The sequence below is a fragment of the Marmota flaviventris genome, chromosome 2 (assembly GCF_047511675.1).
Source record: "Marmota flaviventris isolate mMarFla1 chromosome 2, mMarFla1.hap1, whole genome shotgun sequence".
Taxonomy (NCBI): Eukaryota; Metazoa; Chordata; class Mammalia; order Rodentia; family Sciuridae; genus Marmota; species Marmota flaviventris.
In genome coordinates, this window is record NC_092499.1 from 1,554,417 (window position 1) to 1,570,312 (window position 15,896).

General features: G+C 57.0%; 1 protein-coding gene across 7 annotated transcripts in view; it reads right to left on the bottom strand.

Annotated features, from left to right (window-relative positions):
* The window catches only part of Pacs2 (phosphofurin acidic cluster sorting protein 2), a 71,599-nt gene that overhangs the window by 14,686 nt on the left and 41,017 nt on the right, over positions 1–15,896 (bottom strand). For 5 of the 7 annotated variants that reach the window (XM_071607450.1, XM_071607449.1, XM_027946593.3 and 2 more), the window contains exons 5-12: positions 12,602–12,764; positions 12,054–12,127; positions 11,753–11,833; positions 10,517–10,576; positions 2,836–2,993; positions 956–1,046; positions 669–743; positions 100–245 (exon numbers count right to left, since the gene is read on the bottom strand). In XM_071607450.1, the coding sequence (XP_071463551.1) occupies positions 100–245; positions 669–743; positions 956–1,046; positions 2,836–2,993; positions 10,517–10,576; positions 11,753–11,833; positions 12,054–12,127; positions 12,602–12,764 (848 nt within the window). The remainder of the gene's footprint in view (positions 1–99; positions 246–668; positions 744–955; positions 1,047–2,835; positions 2,994–10,516; positions 10,577–11,752; positions 11,834–12,053; positions 12,128–12,601; positions 12,765–15,896) is intronic. The other 2 variants (XM_027946592.3, XM_071607451.1) reach the window with 1 other exon arrangement.

The window sequence follows — 15,896 nt, forward strand, 5'->3', positions numbered from 1 at the left end:
GGTACCCAAGGTCACGGCCTCTCCCCGTGATTCCCATCTAGTCAGCAGCCCCATCCCATGGGGAGCCACTCCTACTGGCAGGCCGGGGGGCACAGGGACCTGGTGGAGGGGATGACTAGTGACTCTGTCTTGGTGATCCTCCCGCTGGGTGGCAGCTTCTCAGTGAACACGTCCAGGGTGGAGGTCTCGGCCTCAGGGCTGTCCTCAGGTTGCTCCGATGGCTCCCGTGAGGCTGGCGCACTTTGCTGGGCAGAGAAGGAAGGTATGTGCTCTTCCCTAGCCCAGAACCACAAAGCCCACCTGGAGTCCCTCTCGGCTTGTGTGGTCCTGGCTTGGGGGAAGGATTAGGCCACCTTGGAGCCCTGTACATCACAGAACTCTTGGTCCAACACTGCAGGGAGACCCGCACCAAACCTGCCAGAGACCCAGCTCCCACACAGCCCAGCACCATCTGGAGACCCTTCCCAAGGGCACCAGGGAATCCCACTGCTCATGGGCCATCATGTCAGTGGAAGCAAGCAGCAGCCCTCGACTGGGCATCCTGAGCACCTGGCAGCCTGGCCCGGGGCCAGCCCATGTCCAGGCAGTGAGCACAGGCGCTCCACATGGTGGCTGCGGTAGGTTGGGGCCTAGGGCACAGCTAGACGAGCATGTCCACACCTACTTACAAGGGCCACCATGTCAGAGACACTGTCACTTGGCTGCTTGCCTCCTAGGGACCGTGTCTTCTCTGGCACATCAGCCTGGGGATGGAGACAGGAATCAGGCTGTGTTGCTCTCTGGCTGCAAATGGGAAGAGGCCCAGGGGACACCAAATGGGACTTTCCTGGACTGTGGGCTCAGGGTCATCCCAGAACAGTCTCCTGCCACTGGGAACACATGGCAACCAGAGACATGCTTGCCCAGTGCCTGTCCAGCATGAGGACAGGAACCCAAGGGCTCTGCTGCCACTCACCGGGCTTGGAGGCTCCTTCTGGCTGCGGGCACTGTGGATGCTCCCAATCTCCGTCTGTGAACTGGAGTGTGACAGGCCTTCGAAGTATGGCCTGGCTCGGGAAAGGGATGAATGTCATTTTCCAAGACCCTCCCCATACTGCAAGTGAGGCTCTCCTATCACACATGAAGGGGCAGACAGAGGAGCCCAGGGGCCCCTCTCAGAAAACAGGCATCCCTGAAACCCTGTCTGCTCCTGGCTTTCAACCAGGGCAGGGCTGTCAACAGCTGAGAGGCTGAGTGGCAGCTCCACTCCAATAACCTGCTGGAGGCTGCCTGAAGAGACCTGCAGGAAGCAGAGCATTCTCCACAGCACAGTGAAGGCACCCGCAGCAAGCACAGGCCACTCTTGGCCTGTTCCAGACCAACAGGCCAATCTAGGCCAACCAGGCCATTCCAGATTAACTGGGCAGAACATGCCCACCTCCAGCAGATAAGGTCTGAGTGAGGGGAAAAGAGGGTATAGACCCAAAAGATGTAAAAGACATTACCAGCCAGGACCGTGCCAGGACTCCTGAGAGCACTGATGTGCCCGCTAAGTCCTAAAACCTGGACAAACAGGGACTCAGCTGTGTGTGACCACCCAAGATCACAGTCCTGAAATGTCCATGCCCCACCCAGAACTGTGGGCACTAACTGGCCAGGGACTCTGCCAACAAGGCCAACATCACTGAACTCACAATGGGAGGACCCAGATGGTGTGGGAGGAGCTGGTGCCGCCCCAGCAGTGCAGAACGCAGAGGGCTCACTCAAGCCCAGGCGGAGAGATGAGGCAGGAGGCACTTGACCCAAGATGCAGGGGCCCAGGTGGTAGCATGGTCTATGGCTACTGGGCAGCACAGAGCTGCATCTCCATCCTGTAGGCTCTGGAATGGAACTCTGCATGGCCACACTACCCTGGAGGGCGCCCCCCCCATGCCGGGTGGGAGCCAGCGGCCAGTATATCAGCCCTAGTGCAGCAAGACACCAGCACAAATGAAGCCAAGCCCAGGACACTGCCCTCCAGAACAAGGAGTAAAGGTGGCTTAAAGTCAGTGCCAGGGTGAGACGGGAGCTGCCGGGGAGCCAGGGTCAGCTGTGGACCTGTCTAATGACACAGGACACCACTTTCTTGTATGTGCCTCTCTGTACCATGTAGGTTTAAAAAGCCTCAAACCTCAGCTGCCACCTGCCACACCCCAGGCCTGCCACACCCAGCCACACTGAGGCCTACACACTGTCCTGTGGGCTGTGCTTCCCACCCCACAGAACAGGGTCTCCTAAGCGTCCACAGCAAACCTGCGAGGAGACCTTCCGTGCTGCTCCTCCTGCCCCAGGCCAGCCTCAGCCAGCCCCTGCCACCCCAGGAGAGGTGCTGGCAGGCCTCCAGCACCCAGGAGGACCCCTCAGTCCTCACAGCCTGCCCCACATCCCACCTGCCCCATGCCCGAGCTCCTGCCTTCTACAGATCGTTCCAGTCCACCCCCATCCCAACGACCTGAGAGCTCACCTGATTCTGTCACCTGAGAACCACACTGCCTTGTGGAGACTTTACCCCAGCTTCCTGCCAGCCTTCGGGCACCTCCCACCGGATTCACACAAATACACCCCTTCCTGATACCTGGCTCAGTCTACCTGCAACCACCTGGGACTGACTGGCACACTGCCCCATCCAGGCTGCCCCTGGCAGTCTGGCCTGTGGGAACCTCCCAAGCCTTCAGAGGAAGGTGGCCCTGCCCACAGTGCCCAGGGCCAACCCAGGTCAGCCACTGATCAAGCAGCAGGTGTGGGGGCATCCTGAGGGCTGCTCAGAAGTCTCTTTGCAGGGTTCATCAAAATGACCATCTAGCTCTGCTGACTCACCTGAGCTTGGGCTTAGGAGTACTGAGGACGCTATCATCCTCCTCCATGTCAGGGCCACTGTCACTGGGGTTCTCCATGTCCAGTGTGTCATACAGAAGGTCCAGGTCCTCCTCCACCTCAGGGACATGTTCCGCAGGGTCCTGCTCTGAGTCCAGGACCTGTAACAACACCAAAGGTGCATAAGGGCCCCACAAAGGCCCATACCCGCCCTTGGCAGCAGCCTACGGGCTATGAAGAGTGGTCTGCAGAAGGAGGACAAGCAGGGTGCTGAGCTGCTGGGCACACTCAGCGACCAGCACTTCCATCTTATTTACTTTGTTTCTGGGAACTGGGACTCTCTCCAAAGACCTCAGGTCCTCACACTGTGTGGTATGAAGGCTCCTCGGCCTGACCTGGCCCTCAGTCAATGACTAGAGGGTGCTTCCCGCACAGGAAGTAGAGCATGCAGTGTAGGCCAGGGAGCACTGGGAAGTGCCTGCAGCTGTGCGGCTGTGCTGCAGGCGGCTGTGCGGAGCACCTCCTGTCTGCCCAGGAAGCCTGTGCCCTTGTAGAGCTGCATCCCTGGCAGCCACCCCCAGGCCTGCCCTGTGAGCCAGCCCCTCCAGACACTGCCAGAGTGGAGTCAGGAGGATGCAGCCTTGCGTCTGGCATCTGACTCGGCATGGGGTGGCAGGCCCATGCGAGTCCCGTGTCAGTGCTGGTCCCTTCTGAGTGGGAGCAGGTGTTTGGGGCCAGCACTGATGGGCAACTGGACTGTTTCCCACGTGGCTCCTGCAGATAAAACTGGCAGCACAAGCCTAGGGGTCACAGTGGGGACGCGCCCCTACCTCCTTAGGGCTGACCAGGAGCATGAGTTGGAGTGTCCAGTGCCTGCTTTCCACCCACCCATGCACATGTGCCTGCTGTTGGGGGGCAAATGGTGACCTACCTGACAACCAGCTGACCCAATGCCCACTGATGACAGTCCTTATTAACCACATCTCTCTCTTCTCTGGCGAAACATCTACTCAGATCCTTTGCCCATCTTTTAATCAGACAATTCATGTTTTTAAACAAACGACAAACACCATCTTAGGGTAGCTGACAGCTCCTGAAGTGGTAACCTCAACCTCCACTCCCAGCCAGCCTGAGGGTCTGCTGGCACCTCTGGAGGACTGGATGTGGACCTCACCATAGGCATTTCCCTGGTTCTGAGGCTGCCAGGCCCCCTGCAGGCCTCCACCCACACCTCTGCATCTCTGACCACAGCAGGACATGGGTTCTTTGGGGAAGGGGCACCCTAGCTGGTCAGCTGCCACCTGTTTTCACAGCCACCTTTCCAGTACTGTAAAAGCTGTGCTGCAGCACAGCTTCCTGGCTGCTCTGTTCCTTGGCAACTTGTGGGCCGGGAGCAGTAGTCGGGAGCACCACAGCTCCCATCGGGTGTCTTCCTCAAGAGACAGACACCTGTTTTTAACTGGGCTATTTCTGAGTTACAAGATATCTTTATATATTCTGAGCACAAGCCCTTTATAATTCGCTAAACAGCTCTATTCTCTGGGCTGCTGCTTCATACCCTTGATGGTATTATTTAGAGTGCAAAAGCATTAACTACTGTGATATTCCAGTTTATTTTTCTTTTGTCACTGTGCTTTGGGTGTCAAATCTAAGAGGCCACTGCTTGCTGAGTGTCCTGAAGGTGTTCTCTGCTGTGGGTTCTGTTGCATGTGGTATGAGGACCAGTTCTCCCAGCAATGTGTGTTGAGAAGCCTGCACCCTCCCCTACAGGTTGGTCTTAATGTCCTTGCTGAACACTGGTGGCAATGTGAGATCTGTCCTGGGTGCTGGACTCCATTCCGCTGACTTAGGTCTGTGCTGGTGTCAGCACCATGGTCTTGACCTCTTCAGCTGGGTGGTAAGTTTTGAAACCAGGAAGTGTGAATCTTCCAGCTTCTTTCTAGATACTGTCTTGCCTGGGAGGCCCTTGCTCTGACGCATTGACGTCAGAGCCGGCTGGTGGGTCTCTGTGCAAAGGCAGCGGGCTTGCAGAGGGACAACGTGGGCTTGCAGATCAACCCGCAGGCACTCCACCTCAGCAAGAGTCAGCAGGGTCCACGCCTTGCTGCCACTACCTCCTCTTCAGGCCCTCACCATGCTCGCCACACCCACTGGGTGAGTCCTGCCCACTTGAACCTTGGGCCGTCTTTCTTACCGGGTTTGAAAGTTCTTATACACTAGATAGAAATTTTTATCAGACGCGTGATTTACAAATATTTTCTGTCATATCGTGGCTTGCTTTTTCTCTTAGTATTTTTCACAGGCAAATTTCTAATTTTTGGGGGGAAGGGGGTTCTCAACTCAGGGGCGCTTGACCACTGAGCCACATGTCCAGCCCTGTTTTGTATTTTATTTAGAGACAGGGTTTCAGTTGCTTAGGGCCTCACTGCTGTTGAGGCTGGCTTTGAACTCACGATCCTACTGCCTTAGCCTCCTAAGCTGCTGGGATTATAGGCGTGAGCCACTGCGCCCAGCTCTACTTTTTTATTATAGCAAAAATATACAACATGGGGCTGGGGATGTAGTTCAGTGGTAGAGTGCTCACCTAGCACCACAAGGCCTGGGTTTGATCCCCAGTACCTCAAAAAGAAAAAAAAAAAGACAACTGGGGCTGGGATGATGGCTCAGTGGTAGAGCACTTGCCTAGCATGTGTGAGGCCCTGGATTCGATTCTCAGCACTGCATATAAATAAATAAAATAAAGTTACCTTGATAAAAAAAAAAAAAAAAAAAAAGAAACAACTGGCCAGACTATGAAGTGACTCACTCAGGGTGTTGAAGAGCGCAGCGTGACACCCCCAGGGTGTGGAAGAGCACAGGTGACCCCGCCCCGCCCCAGGAGCCACCCCATACTTGAGATGTGTAGCCATGGTTTGCCAGCCAGAGGTGCCACCCCAGCACTGTCCCCCTGGTCACTTCTCCTGCCCCTGCTGCTGCAGATCTGCTGCTCCAGGTCCCTCCCGTGAGTGGGCTCAATGTCCACCCTTCTGAGTGTGGATGCTTCAGTCTCCACTTTTGACAGAGCCCAGTGCTTTGTTTTTCCCACTTTGAAGACTCACACGTGTTCTGGGTCCTAACAGATCTTCGCCGAATCCACATTCACAAAGATGTTTCTTTATATTCTAGAATTTTGATAGAATTTAAATTTCTGATGTTTAGAGTTTAAAATTCAAGTAATTATTTTTTAGGTTTTAAATTTAGTACGTGATTTTTCAGAGGGTGACTTTTGCAAACAATGAGGTTACGTGTTGAGGTTCATTTTCTGTTGAAAAGATCATTTTTTCTCTGATGAACGTGGCATCTTTGTTGAAAACCTACTGACTATACAGGTGTGCCACTCACAGGTGACATGAAGAATAGCCTTTTGGCTGAGGCTAAAGGCCACCCAGGGACACACTGCGCCTGGAGCTCTGTGGCTCTGCTGTGAGTGCTGATCAAAGACCTGAGAGGCCTCAGCCTATGTCAGAGGCAGCAGCTCAAATGTGTGTTCCCTCAGATTCCTGCCACAACCTAGGCCCCCGAGGATGGTATTGGGAGGTGGGGCTTTTGGGAGGTGATCAGGGGATGAGAGGTGGCCTTATAAATGGGATCTGTGTCCTTGCAAACGGAGCTGAAACTGCTCAGGAGGCTGAGGCAGGTAGATGGCAAGTTCAAGGCCAGGCTTGGGCAACTTGGCAAGACCCCTTCTCAAAATACAATAAAAAGCCCTGGGGATGTAGCTCAGGGGTAAAGCAGTCCTGGGTTCAATGCCCAGTACTGAGAAAAGGGGGACTGTGGGGAAGCATACTCTCCCCATCTGCCCACCCTGGACACACAGTGCTGTCCATGAGGAACAGGCCCCCTCCAGACTGGGCATCTATGGGAGGCTTGGTCTTGGACTCGCAGCCTCCAGAACTGTAAGCAACACACTGTGGTTGTTTCTGAATCGCCAGTCAAGGCGTCCAGCTGTGGCAGCTCTAGCAGTCCCAGACAGGGAGGCGCAGAAGCACAGTGATGCTCTGACAGACTCCTGACACGTATAAGAGGCTATGGAATGGGGGAGGGTAGAGGTTGGAAGGGTCTGTGGTGCCCACCGAGGTGAGCTGTGAGGGCGGTTCTGGCGATGCTCAGAAGAGGAGAGCTGTGGAGAGAGCCATCTCGGAGCCAGACCTCGGCGGGACCGTGCCACCACTGTGCCACCAAAGGCCACGAGACACCTCACACAGGAAGGAGCGTGCTATTGGAAACTGGAGGAAAGCGACAAAGAGCTTGGCTGGATTCTGTCTGTGTCCTAGTGTCTGGTGGAAGGTAGAACTTCCAAGTGTCAACAGGACAGCTGGCAGAAGAAATCCAAGCTCAGCACCAAGAGTGCCGCATGGCTTCTCTTGACTACACACAGTAATGTACAGCGAGAAAAAGGAATTAAAGATGAAACTTATCAAAAAGACCTCGGCTGGGTTGTGGCTCAGTGATGGAGCGCTGGCCTGGCACATGTGAGGCACTGGCCTTGATTCTAAGCACCATATATAAATAAATAAACAAAATAAAGGTCCATCAACAACTAAAATATATATAAAATTTAAAAAAAAGAAAGGGAAAGGGCTGGGGTATGGCTCAGTGGTAGAGCACTTGCCTAGCATGCGTGAGGCACTGGGTTCCATCCTTAGCACCACATAAAAAAAAATGAATGAATAAATAAAATAAAGTTATCTAGAAAAGAAAAAAGAGCTGCGGATGTGGCTCAAGTGGTAGCGCGCTCGCCAAGCATGCGTGAGGTACTGGGTTCGATTCTCAGCACCACATAAAAACAAAATAAAGACATTGTGTCCACCTAAAACTAAAATATAAACATTAAAAAAAAAAAGGAAAAAGAAAGGGAAGGACTTAAGGTCTGGAAGATTCTCCCTGGGAAAGGCTGCACAGAGTGAAAAAGTGTTTGTAAGAGAACATTAGGGGGTGGCCAGTGAATGAGAGGAGGTCAGTATGGACAGGACAGCTGGAGACTGGCCTAAAGGCACTTGAGAAGTCTTTGGTGCTGTCCTGCCTACCACGGGCCCAGAATTCTAGGAAGCACAATCTCTGCTCTGCTCCCTGCATTTGGGGGCACTGCTCTGGTGTGATAGGGATAGCAGCAGCCACCCCTCCAGAGGGCATAAGTGGTCTACTGTTCAGTACCCACATGGTGCCAACTCTAGAGGCGTGAAGAGCCGGGGGCATGGGCACCTTCACCCAGACCCACAGGATGCCCTGGGCTAAGGCAGAAGACTTCTGTGGAGATAGGGCTCCAGCAGAGAGCCCCCACTGGGGTAAAGTCCAGTGGTGCCAGGGGAGTGGGGCACCCAGGATGGCAGAACTTAGTCCCCAGCTGCCACAGAGCTGGGAGGACTGCAGGGACATAGCTCTGCATCTGCACCCTATAGCACCAGGAGTGGGCCACCTGGGGCTGAGGCCCAGCTCCCAGCTTGGGGTGCCTGGTGGGTGGAACATCAAAGATGACCATCTCGAGCCTGGAGATTCTGAATTTTCCTTGCTGGGTTCTGACTTCCTTTAGACAGCTCCCTCCCTCCCTCCCTCCCACAGGGAATATCCACCCTATGCTGGTCCCACCATTATACTTTGGAAGCACATCACTGGTTTCATGAGCTTACATACAGCTAGAGAGGAGTCTGACCTGCTCTGATGCAGATGATATTCAAATTTGGGTCTTTAAATTCTTGAGTTGAGGCTAGAATGAGTTAAGACTTTGAGGCTACTGGGATGGAAAGAATGTATTTTGTATGTGAGAAGCACATGAACTTTGTGGGTTAGGGTCTAAACGTGAGCCCTGAAACTCAGATGTTCAAACCTGACCCCTGAGGTGACATGCTAAGGAGTGGGGTCTTTGGGAAGTGATTAGTGACCTCATACAGGAGGCTGGAGGAAGTGTGCTCCTCCCACTTGCCCTGCTGTGTGAGGGCATGTGGACAACACTGTCTGAGAGGACCAGGCCCTTCCAGACACCCCATCTGCCGGAGCCGTGACCCTGGACTTCCAGCCTCAGGACTGGGAGTGAAGCATTTGGCTGTATCTTAGCTACCCAGACTGAGCTACAGTGACAGCAGCAGGAGTGGTCTAAGTCAGCTCCCGGCCCAGCAGGAGGCTGCCCCTTGCCAAGCCTCTCCTGCATCTCCCAGGGCTGCTGTGAGGGCCACAAGCTGGGCAGTGCCGGGAGGCACACACTGGCCACAGCACCCAGACACAGGGACAGAGCTGGGCAAGGTGGTCTGGTCCTCACACCAGAGGGAGTACAGTGGTAGACAGAGACCACATGACTTCATCAACATATGCGAATGTCACACCATCCCAGATCATCCCCAGGAAATGATAGAGTCCTTTACCCAAGTACAGTGCCTGGGATGTTGGCCGAATCTTCACAATCTGAGCTGAGTTCCAGAAGTCAGAATCCAATTTGTGTGGGTCAGGTACATTCTGGGACCCAGTCCCTGGCTGGGCCAAGTACAGAACCCCATGGTCAAGATCCAGCTGAGGACACTCCTTCATTGCTAGGCATACAGAAGGGGTCAGGGAGGCCTCAGGCCAGGGGTTTGCCCTGCTAAGTGTCCCCTCTGCAGCTAGATTAGGGACTGTTTCACTACCAGAAGTGAGCAAAGACTCAGGGCCTGCCAGCTGTGCCCGAGGAGGAAGCTGTCCTTTCCTAGAGGCAGGCTGCTAGGTGGGTCCTAGAAACACTGCTGGCCCCACGTGGCCGAGCCATGCCAATCTCAGCACTTACGCCTGAGCAGAGCAGCCACTAAGTGTGGGTGCTCTGGTGATATGGCCTTCATGTTCAGGGACACAGAGCCACTGTGTGGGCCGTGTGGCCAGTGGTGGTGCGCCAGAGTGGCGCACCCAGGGACCTCCTCTCCACTGCAGCCCAGCATCACACCATGTGTTAAAGCACCAGGAAGCTGGGTGCAGTGGCCATGACTGCAGTCCCAGCAGCTCAGGAGGCTGAGGCAGGAGGATTGCGAGTTAAAAGCCATCCTCAACAACAGCGAGGTGCTAAGCAACTCAGTGAGAGCCTGTCTCTCAATAAAAAAATACAAAATAGGGCTGGCTCAGTAGTTAACTGCCCCTGAGTTCAATCCCTGGTACCCCAAAACAAAACAAAACAAAACAACAACAAAATCCAAACCAAAACAAACAAAAAATGAAAGCACCAAGGAGTTTTTCTTTCGGTTATGGAAATTACACAAGCTCATTACAGAAAATTTGGAAACTAGAGAAACGCTAGAAGAATTTAAAACCTAAGAACCCATGCCGTGCTGGCAGCAAGGGAGACCGCCTATGGCGGCAGGGGCACCGGAAGCTCTGTGCACACCTGCCTGATTTTTCTATGGGCCTAAACAGTTCCCCAAATAAAGTCTATCTATGAAAGCTAATGAACACAAAAACCCGGTGTCCATCTTCCCTGGTGACCATGACTTGGAGTTCTACAGACATGGAGCTGGCCGTCCCTGGCTCTCTGCTGACACCTCGGGAGATGTCAGGAGACAGCACCACTGTCGCCCAGCCTGGCGGGCAGAGGGCAATGCCTTACAGAGGGCAAGCACAGAGCTGTAGCTGCCCAGAGATCAGACACCTCCTCCCCAGCAGGCTGCTCAATAGGGAGGCTAAGCCCACTCACCTCCTCGGACACTTTGAACCTCCGCAGCAGCGCCACCACCTTCTGCTTGAAGTTTTGTTGCTGCAAGGCAAGCGGCAAAGTCAGGCATGACCTGGAGCCACTCCTGGGGCACCGTGAGGCTGTGCCTGGGCCTCTTGCTGCACTGGGCCAGAGGAGGTGCACGGGAAACACTCAGCAGCACTGACACATGCAACGTGGCTCTTGCAGGAGTCCCACGACATGTTCACCAGGTCTCAGGCCACAGCTGAAGCCAGACAAAGAATGCCCGGGAGAGCTGACCGTCCCAGGCCCCGCGCAGGGGTGCTAGGGGTGCCAAGAGGGCAAGTGCTGGCTTTGCCATTCCTCCAGAAGCCTCACAGCCCTTCCTGCTCTCCCAGCCCCCTCCGGAAGGAGGCTGCTGGGTGGGCCCTGAGCAGGTATGGTAGACAAGGTGGCGGTGCCTGCTCAGTGGACAGTCTGAACCCCACTGCTCCCTGGCTGCCCTGGGCTGTACAGTCTCAGCTCTAGCCACTGGCCACCAGCGAGGTATGTCCCCAGCCAACCTACAGAGAGAGGGCTCGCCCCACCCACCTCCCTTCAGAGGTTGGCCCAGGGCCCTGGAGCTGAGGCTTGACTGGTGCTAACCATGGTCCAGGACAACACGGCTTCCCTGTGTGGGAGTAGCTGGCACAACAGGGGCACAGCCTCCCAAGGCCTCCCACTCACATGCTGCCACAAGTGGGCAGCGCCCGTCCCCTGTCAGCACTAGCACAGATTTCCCTGGCAACCCACACTGCCATTCCTGCAGGGGCACAGCTCAGTGCTGGGGTTTGAGGGTCTCCAGTTCTCCAGTGAAGGACACTGAGGGTCAGGAAGGGCTGAGGCCCACCCAAGCTTTCTTCCTAGAGGAAGGAACCCTGCCGAGCTCCTGTGCCCATGGGACTGCAGGCAGGCCGGGCTCAGGGCAAAGCAGGACTGGCCACACATAGGTGTGAGTGGTGCCAAGGCCAGGAGGCGGCCATCCCAGGCCCATGGAGGCCGCAGCAGCAAAGGCCAGTCTATCTAGCCTCACTCCAGACCCTGGGGACCTCGTGACCATGCAAAGCTGGAGCGAGGACCTGGGGCAGGCCTCAGAGGGCAGTACCTGGCGGGAAGTGGCAGTCGGGGGTTGCCCAGGGACGCCCCTGCCTGGCCCCAGGCCCACGGTGCCCCGCTCGAGCCCCACCACCCAGTGTTAGTAGAACAGCTTCCACCGACCCTGGTCATGGACGTCGTTCTTACTATCGAGCGCCGCTGCTTCTTGGGCTTCCCCACCTCAAAGTCATCCTCATCCAGGTCCTGCGGGCACAGCACACGCCTGAGGTCACAACCACCCACCTGGGCCGGGCGGGGCCAGCCAAGCATGCAGCCCTAAGGAGGCACTGCTGAGGCCACCCTGGCCACAGCCTCTTTGGAGCTGCCCCTGGGCATGTGGGAGCCTGGGGTGGGAGAATCCCGGTGCCCTGAGCCCCCAGGGCCTCCCTGTGGCCGTGGCCACGCTCTGGCAAACCTCAGTTACCTGCCCCTGCACAGCGTCGTCACTGGCCTCCTGCTCCGAGGAGAAGCTCTCGTACTCGTCCTCAGAGTCGTTGTCTGTGGAGCAAGCACAGGGTATGTCGGAGACGTCGAGTCCTACCCACTTCCCTGGCACCAAGGTGGCTCACAGGCCCCCAGCCCGCGGGCCTGGCAGGGTCAGCGGGACCACACGACCCTGCTTTGGACCCCACTGCATCCTGCCCTGTAGTGTCTCAGCCAGGCCCCAGTCAACCTCCAGCAGCCTTCCCTGCCCCGGGGGGCCCCGTTGTGATGGTGGCAGCTGCTGCGGGCTGCCCAGCATTTGTCCCAGGCCACAGACTGAAGGGGACAGAGAGGACGGCCCATAGGGTACCTGGTCTCTATGAAGCCACCCAGGCAGGCCCCAGAGCATCAGGTGGCACTGATTGACTTACAACACCTCCTGAGCACATGTGACTCAGCCTTCAGGACCTAGGTGCCCCACAGTCCACAGCTCTGCCACCCACTGCCAGGGCAGAGCAGCAGGGAGGGGCACAGTGCCGCCTCACTCACCTGCGGACTTGGCCTTGGGCCCAGCCTGCATGGCGCTGTCCTCATGGTCGATGGGCTGGCTGGACAGGGAGATGATCCAGATCTCAGCCACCTTGACGGAGGCCTCCTTGATGTTGCTACAGAGGCTCAGCACCTGGCCGCCCTCAGAGGGGTGCTGCATCACCTGGGGGGGATAGTGCTAGAATGTACCACAAACGGAAAGGGCCCTCCACCCTGGCAACCCCATATCTGAGAGCAGGAGGTGCCTGGCAGTGGGCAAGAGAGTCCACAACAGAGAGCAAAGGAGAACAGGGCTAGGGGGGCGGCCAAGATGAGGACGGAATGAGTAGGGGAGCAGAGCCCCAGCTGAGACGCCACAGACAAGGAAACAGCTAGGACCGACTGCAGCCAGCTGCTCTCTGGCACACCTGCGGTGCCTGGGAAGCCACCCAGGAGGCCCCGGCTCCCACAACAGGCAAGCGACCTATGGCAGCAGGGGTGAGGGCCACCAGCCCTTAAGATGCCTGTCCAGGGGCATGTTCATGGGGGCCAAGGAAGAATGGCCACGAGCAAGCACAGGACCTACCAGGTCTGGCTTGTGAGACCATCGAGCTCTAGGGTCAACTGCTACAAGAGAGTCACAAACCAGAGAGGCAGGGTGCGTCCATCCCTTGGTCCCTGCCTGCCTTGCACCACCATGTCTCAGAGCCCTCACTCACAGGCCTGCGCTCTCTGAAGCCCTGCTGGTGGCCAGCTGATGGGACCCACGTCAGGATTTTACACATCAGATTCAGCACTGAGGCTTGAACCCAGGGCCTTGCACATGCTAGGCAAGCGCTCTGCTAACTGAGCTACAGCCCCAGCCCCAGCCCCATAGATGAGATTTTTTTTTAAATTTTGGGTCCTGATTTGGGGGTGCTAAGTCTAATCAGTAAAAAAATAAATAAAATTCTAAGAAAGCTCACATGTGCTTTCACATCCTGTCATGCCAAATTTGGTCAGCTGGCAGCCCTACACCAAGACTCGCCCACTTCTGGGCTCTGCGCACCTGTGTTCCAACAGGGACACAGGTGCCCACATACTCTGCATGGGTACATGCCATTCAGAGGCTGCTTCCCTCACCTGCCTCTGCAGGCCCAGCTCCACACACCTGTCACTTTCCTGCAGTGACCTCAGACTTGGTGTGAACCACTGGCTCAGAGGCCAAAACATTCTCCAGAGGTGGACACATGGATCCATCCCAGTGACCCTGGCTGAGGGAAGGGCCACCGGTTGGTGGGGGTGAGCAGCAGCCTGGATGTAGGCACACTGGCCCCGCCTGCCCACACTACCTCTGCAGGAGACAGGTGGGTCGGGGCCTCTGCCAAGAAAACCCACTCTGGCCTCCTCCGTGTGGGAGGGTAAGGGGGAGATGACACCTCCTGTGAAAGGCATGTTTGCGCTGATCCCTGTGTCCAGCTGCTCCTGAGAGCACCCTAAGCCTGGAGTGTAGGGGCTGGTCCTGTGAAGAGGGTTGGGAACACGCTCCACACCAGCCACCACAAATGAGGGAGAGTCCCCAGGGCTGGCTGGGGCTGGGGCTGGGGAGGTAGCCTGGGCCCACCTCTCCCCCATTTGGTTCCCAGTCTCCCTCTGACCTCTCCTTGACGCCCCAGCCCAGAACCCCTGGCTCTCCCAGCACACTCCGGGCTTTGGCCAGGGCTCCTCAGGACTGACGCCTCTTCCCAGCAGCACTCGGGAGCTCTGCCGCTGGGAGCTCTGCTGGGTGATGCTGATGGCCAGGGGGCCGTCCCACTCGGGCCCGGCTGTAGTGCCATATGGCACTGAGGGCCCCGCGCCCCCTAGCTTGGCTGGCCCATGGGCCCAGTGACAGCTGGAGCCTGCTGGGGTGGCCTTCTCCTGCCACCCTACAGGCTCCCGTCTTCACCATCAAAGAGTCTCAGAGCCACGGGAAGCTGCTCAGAGGCCAGGGAGATGCTGGGCCAACCCACAATTCTGAACCTCAGTGGTCAGGCCTGCGGACCTCAGTTCTGCCACCCCAGCTACCTGGGTGAGGGTGCACAGGCTGAGGCCTGGGTCCACCTGGGACGGGAGCCCCAAGGGGGCAGAGCTGGGGCCTCCTCCCACCACCATGACGCTCACCAGTGTGAGTGGAGGCCATGCCTGAGCAGGTCTTGAGGGGCCATTAGCTCCTCCTGCTGCCAGGTCCTGGGGTTGTGCTCTCCTGTTTATGCCCCTGGCCCTGACAGCCATCCACATGCACGTGCAGGTCCCCAAGACACCCAGCTCAGGCCTTTCTGCCCGCCAAGTCCCTTGGGCAGAGCACATGGTGGGTCAGGGCCAGAGGGACAGTAAGTGGGGCCAACTACAGCTAGAGGCCCCTGGGGCTTCACGGGGAGACCACCCAGCCGTCACCTCTATGTCCATGCACTGGCTTGACCCCATGTCCCAACCTTAGGGACACTGTCCTCCTGCCAAGTGCCATCCTTATACAACAGTACCAGCCTCGCTGACAGCCCCAGCCTACTCCTATGTGGCAGCTTCTGCGACCACACCAGGCTGGCACAGCCCCCAGGTGAGCCTCATGACACATCCCACGCCCACCAGGCAAGGTCAGAGCTACCTTTATCCCCCAATCCACCAGAGCTCATGGGATGACATACAGCCCGCAATGGTCACAGGGAGGGATAGCCACTGCCAAGCAGCAAGGAAACCAGGCCCCGTGGGAAGGCCGAGCTGGGTCTGGGGCCAGAGGCTGTGGTGGGAGAGGACAGTGCAGGGCCTAGAGGAGGGTGGCCAGGGAGCACAGAGAGGCAGGCACTGAGGCAACCTTGGCTTCAGAGCACACAGCTGTGGGGCAGTGGGCTGTGGGGAGCAGAGATGCAGAGGCCACATCCAGGGACTGGCCCTTTCTCCCAAGAATGGACAGGCTTTAAAGCTGCAGCCGCCATGGCAGGGTGGTCTTTAAAACAGTCAGTCTAGCACAAGGGAGAGCCCAGAGTCTGGGGGGCAGAGGCAAGTTCCAGGAGACAGGATGGGGAGGCTTGGGTGTGCAGCACGGCGGGGCAGCTGGGGTCGGGGAGACCCAGGCCTGCAGTGACTGGTGGGGCTGGACGGCACCGGAGTCTGGCAGCCCTGTAGGGGTCGGGGTGCTACAGCCAGGCCTGCTGCTGCTATGCTTGCCCCAGGTAGGCCCAATACAGCTCCACGAGACCCCAGCTGTCCCTCTTCAGAGCCACTGCTGTGGCTCCCGGACCCATGAGGAGGTCTGGGCCCCTCAGCCCAGGGTGCCTCTATGTCACAAGTCCCTTCCATT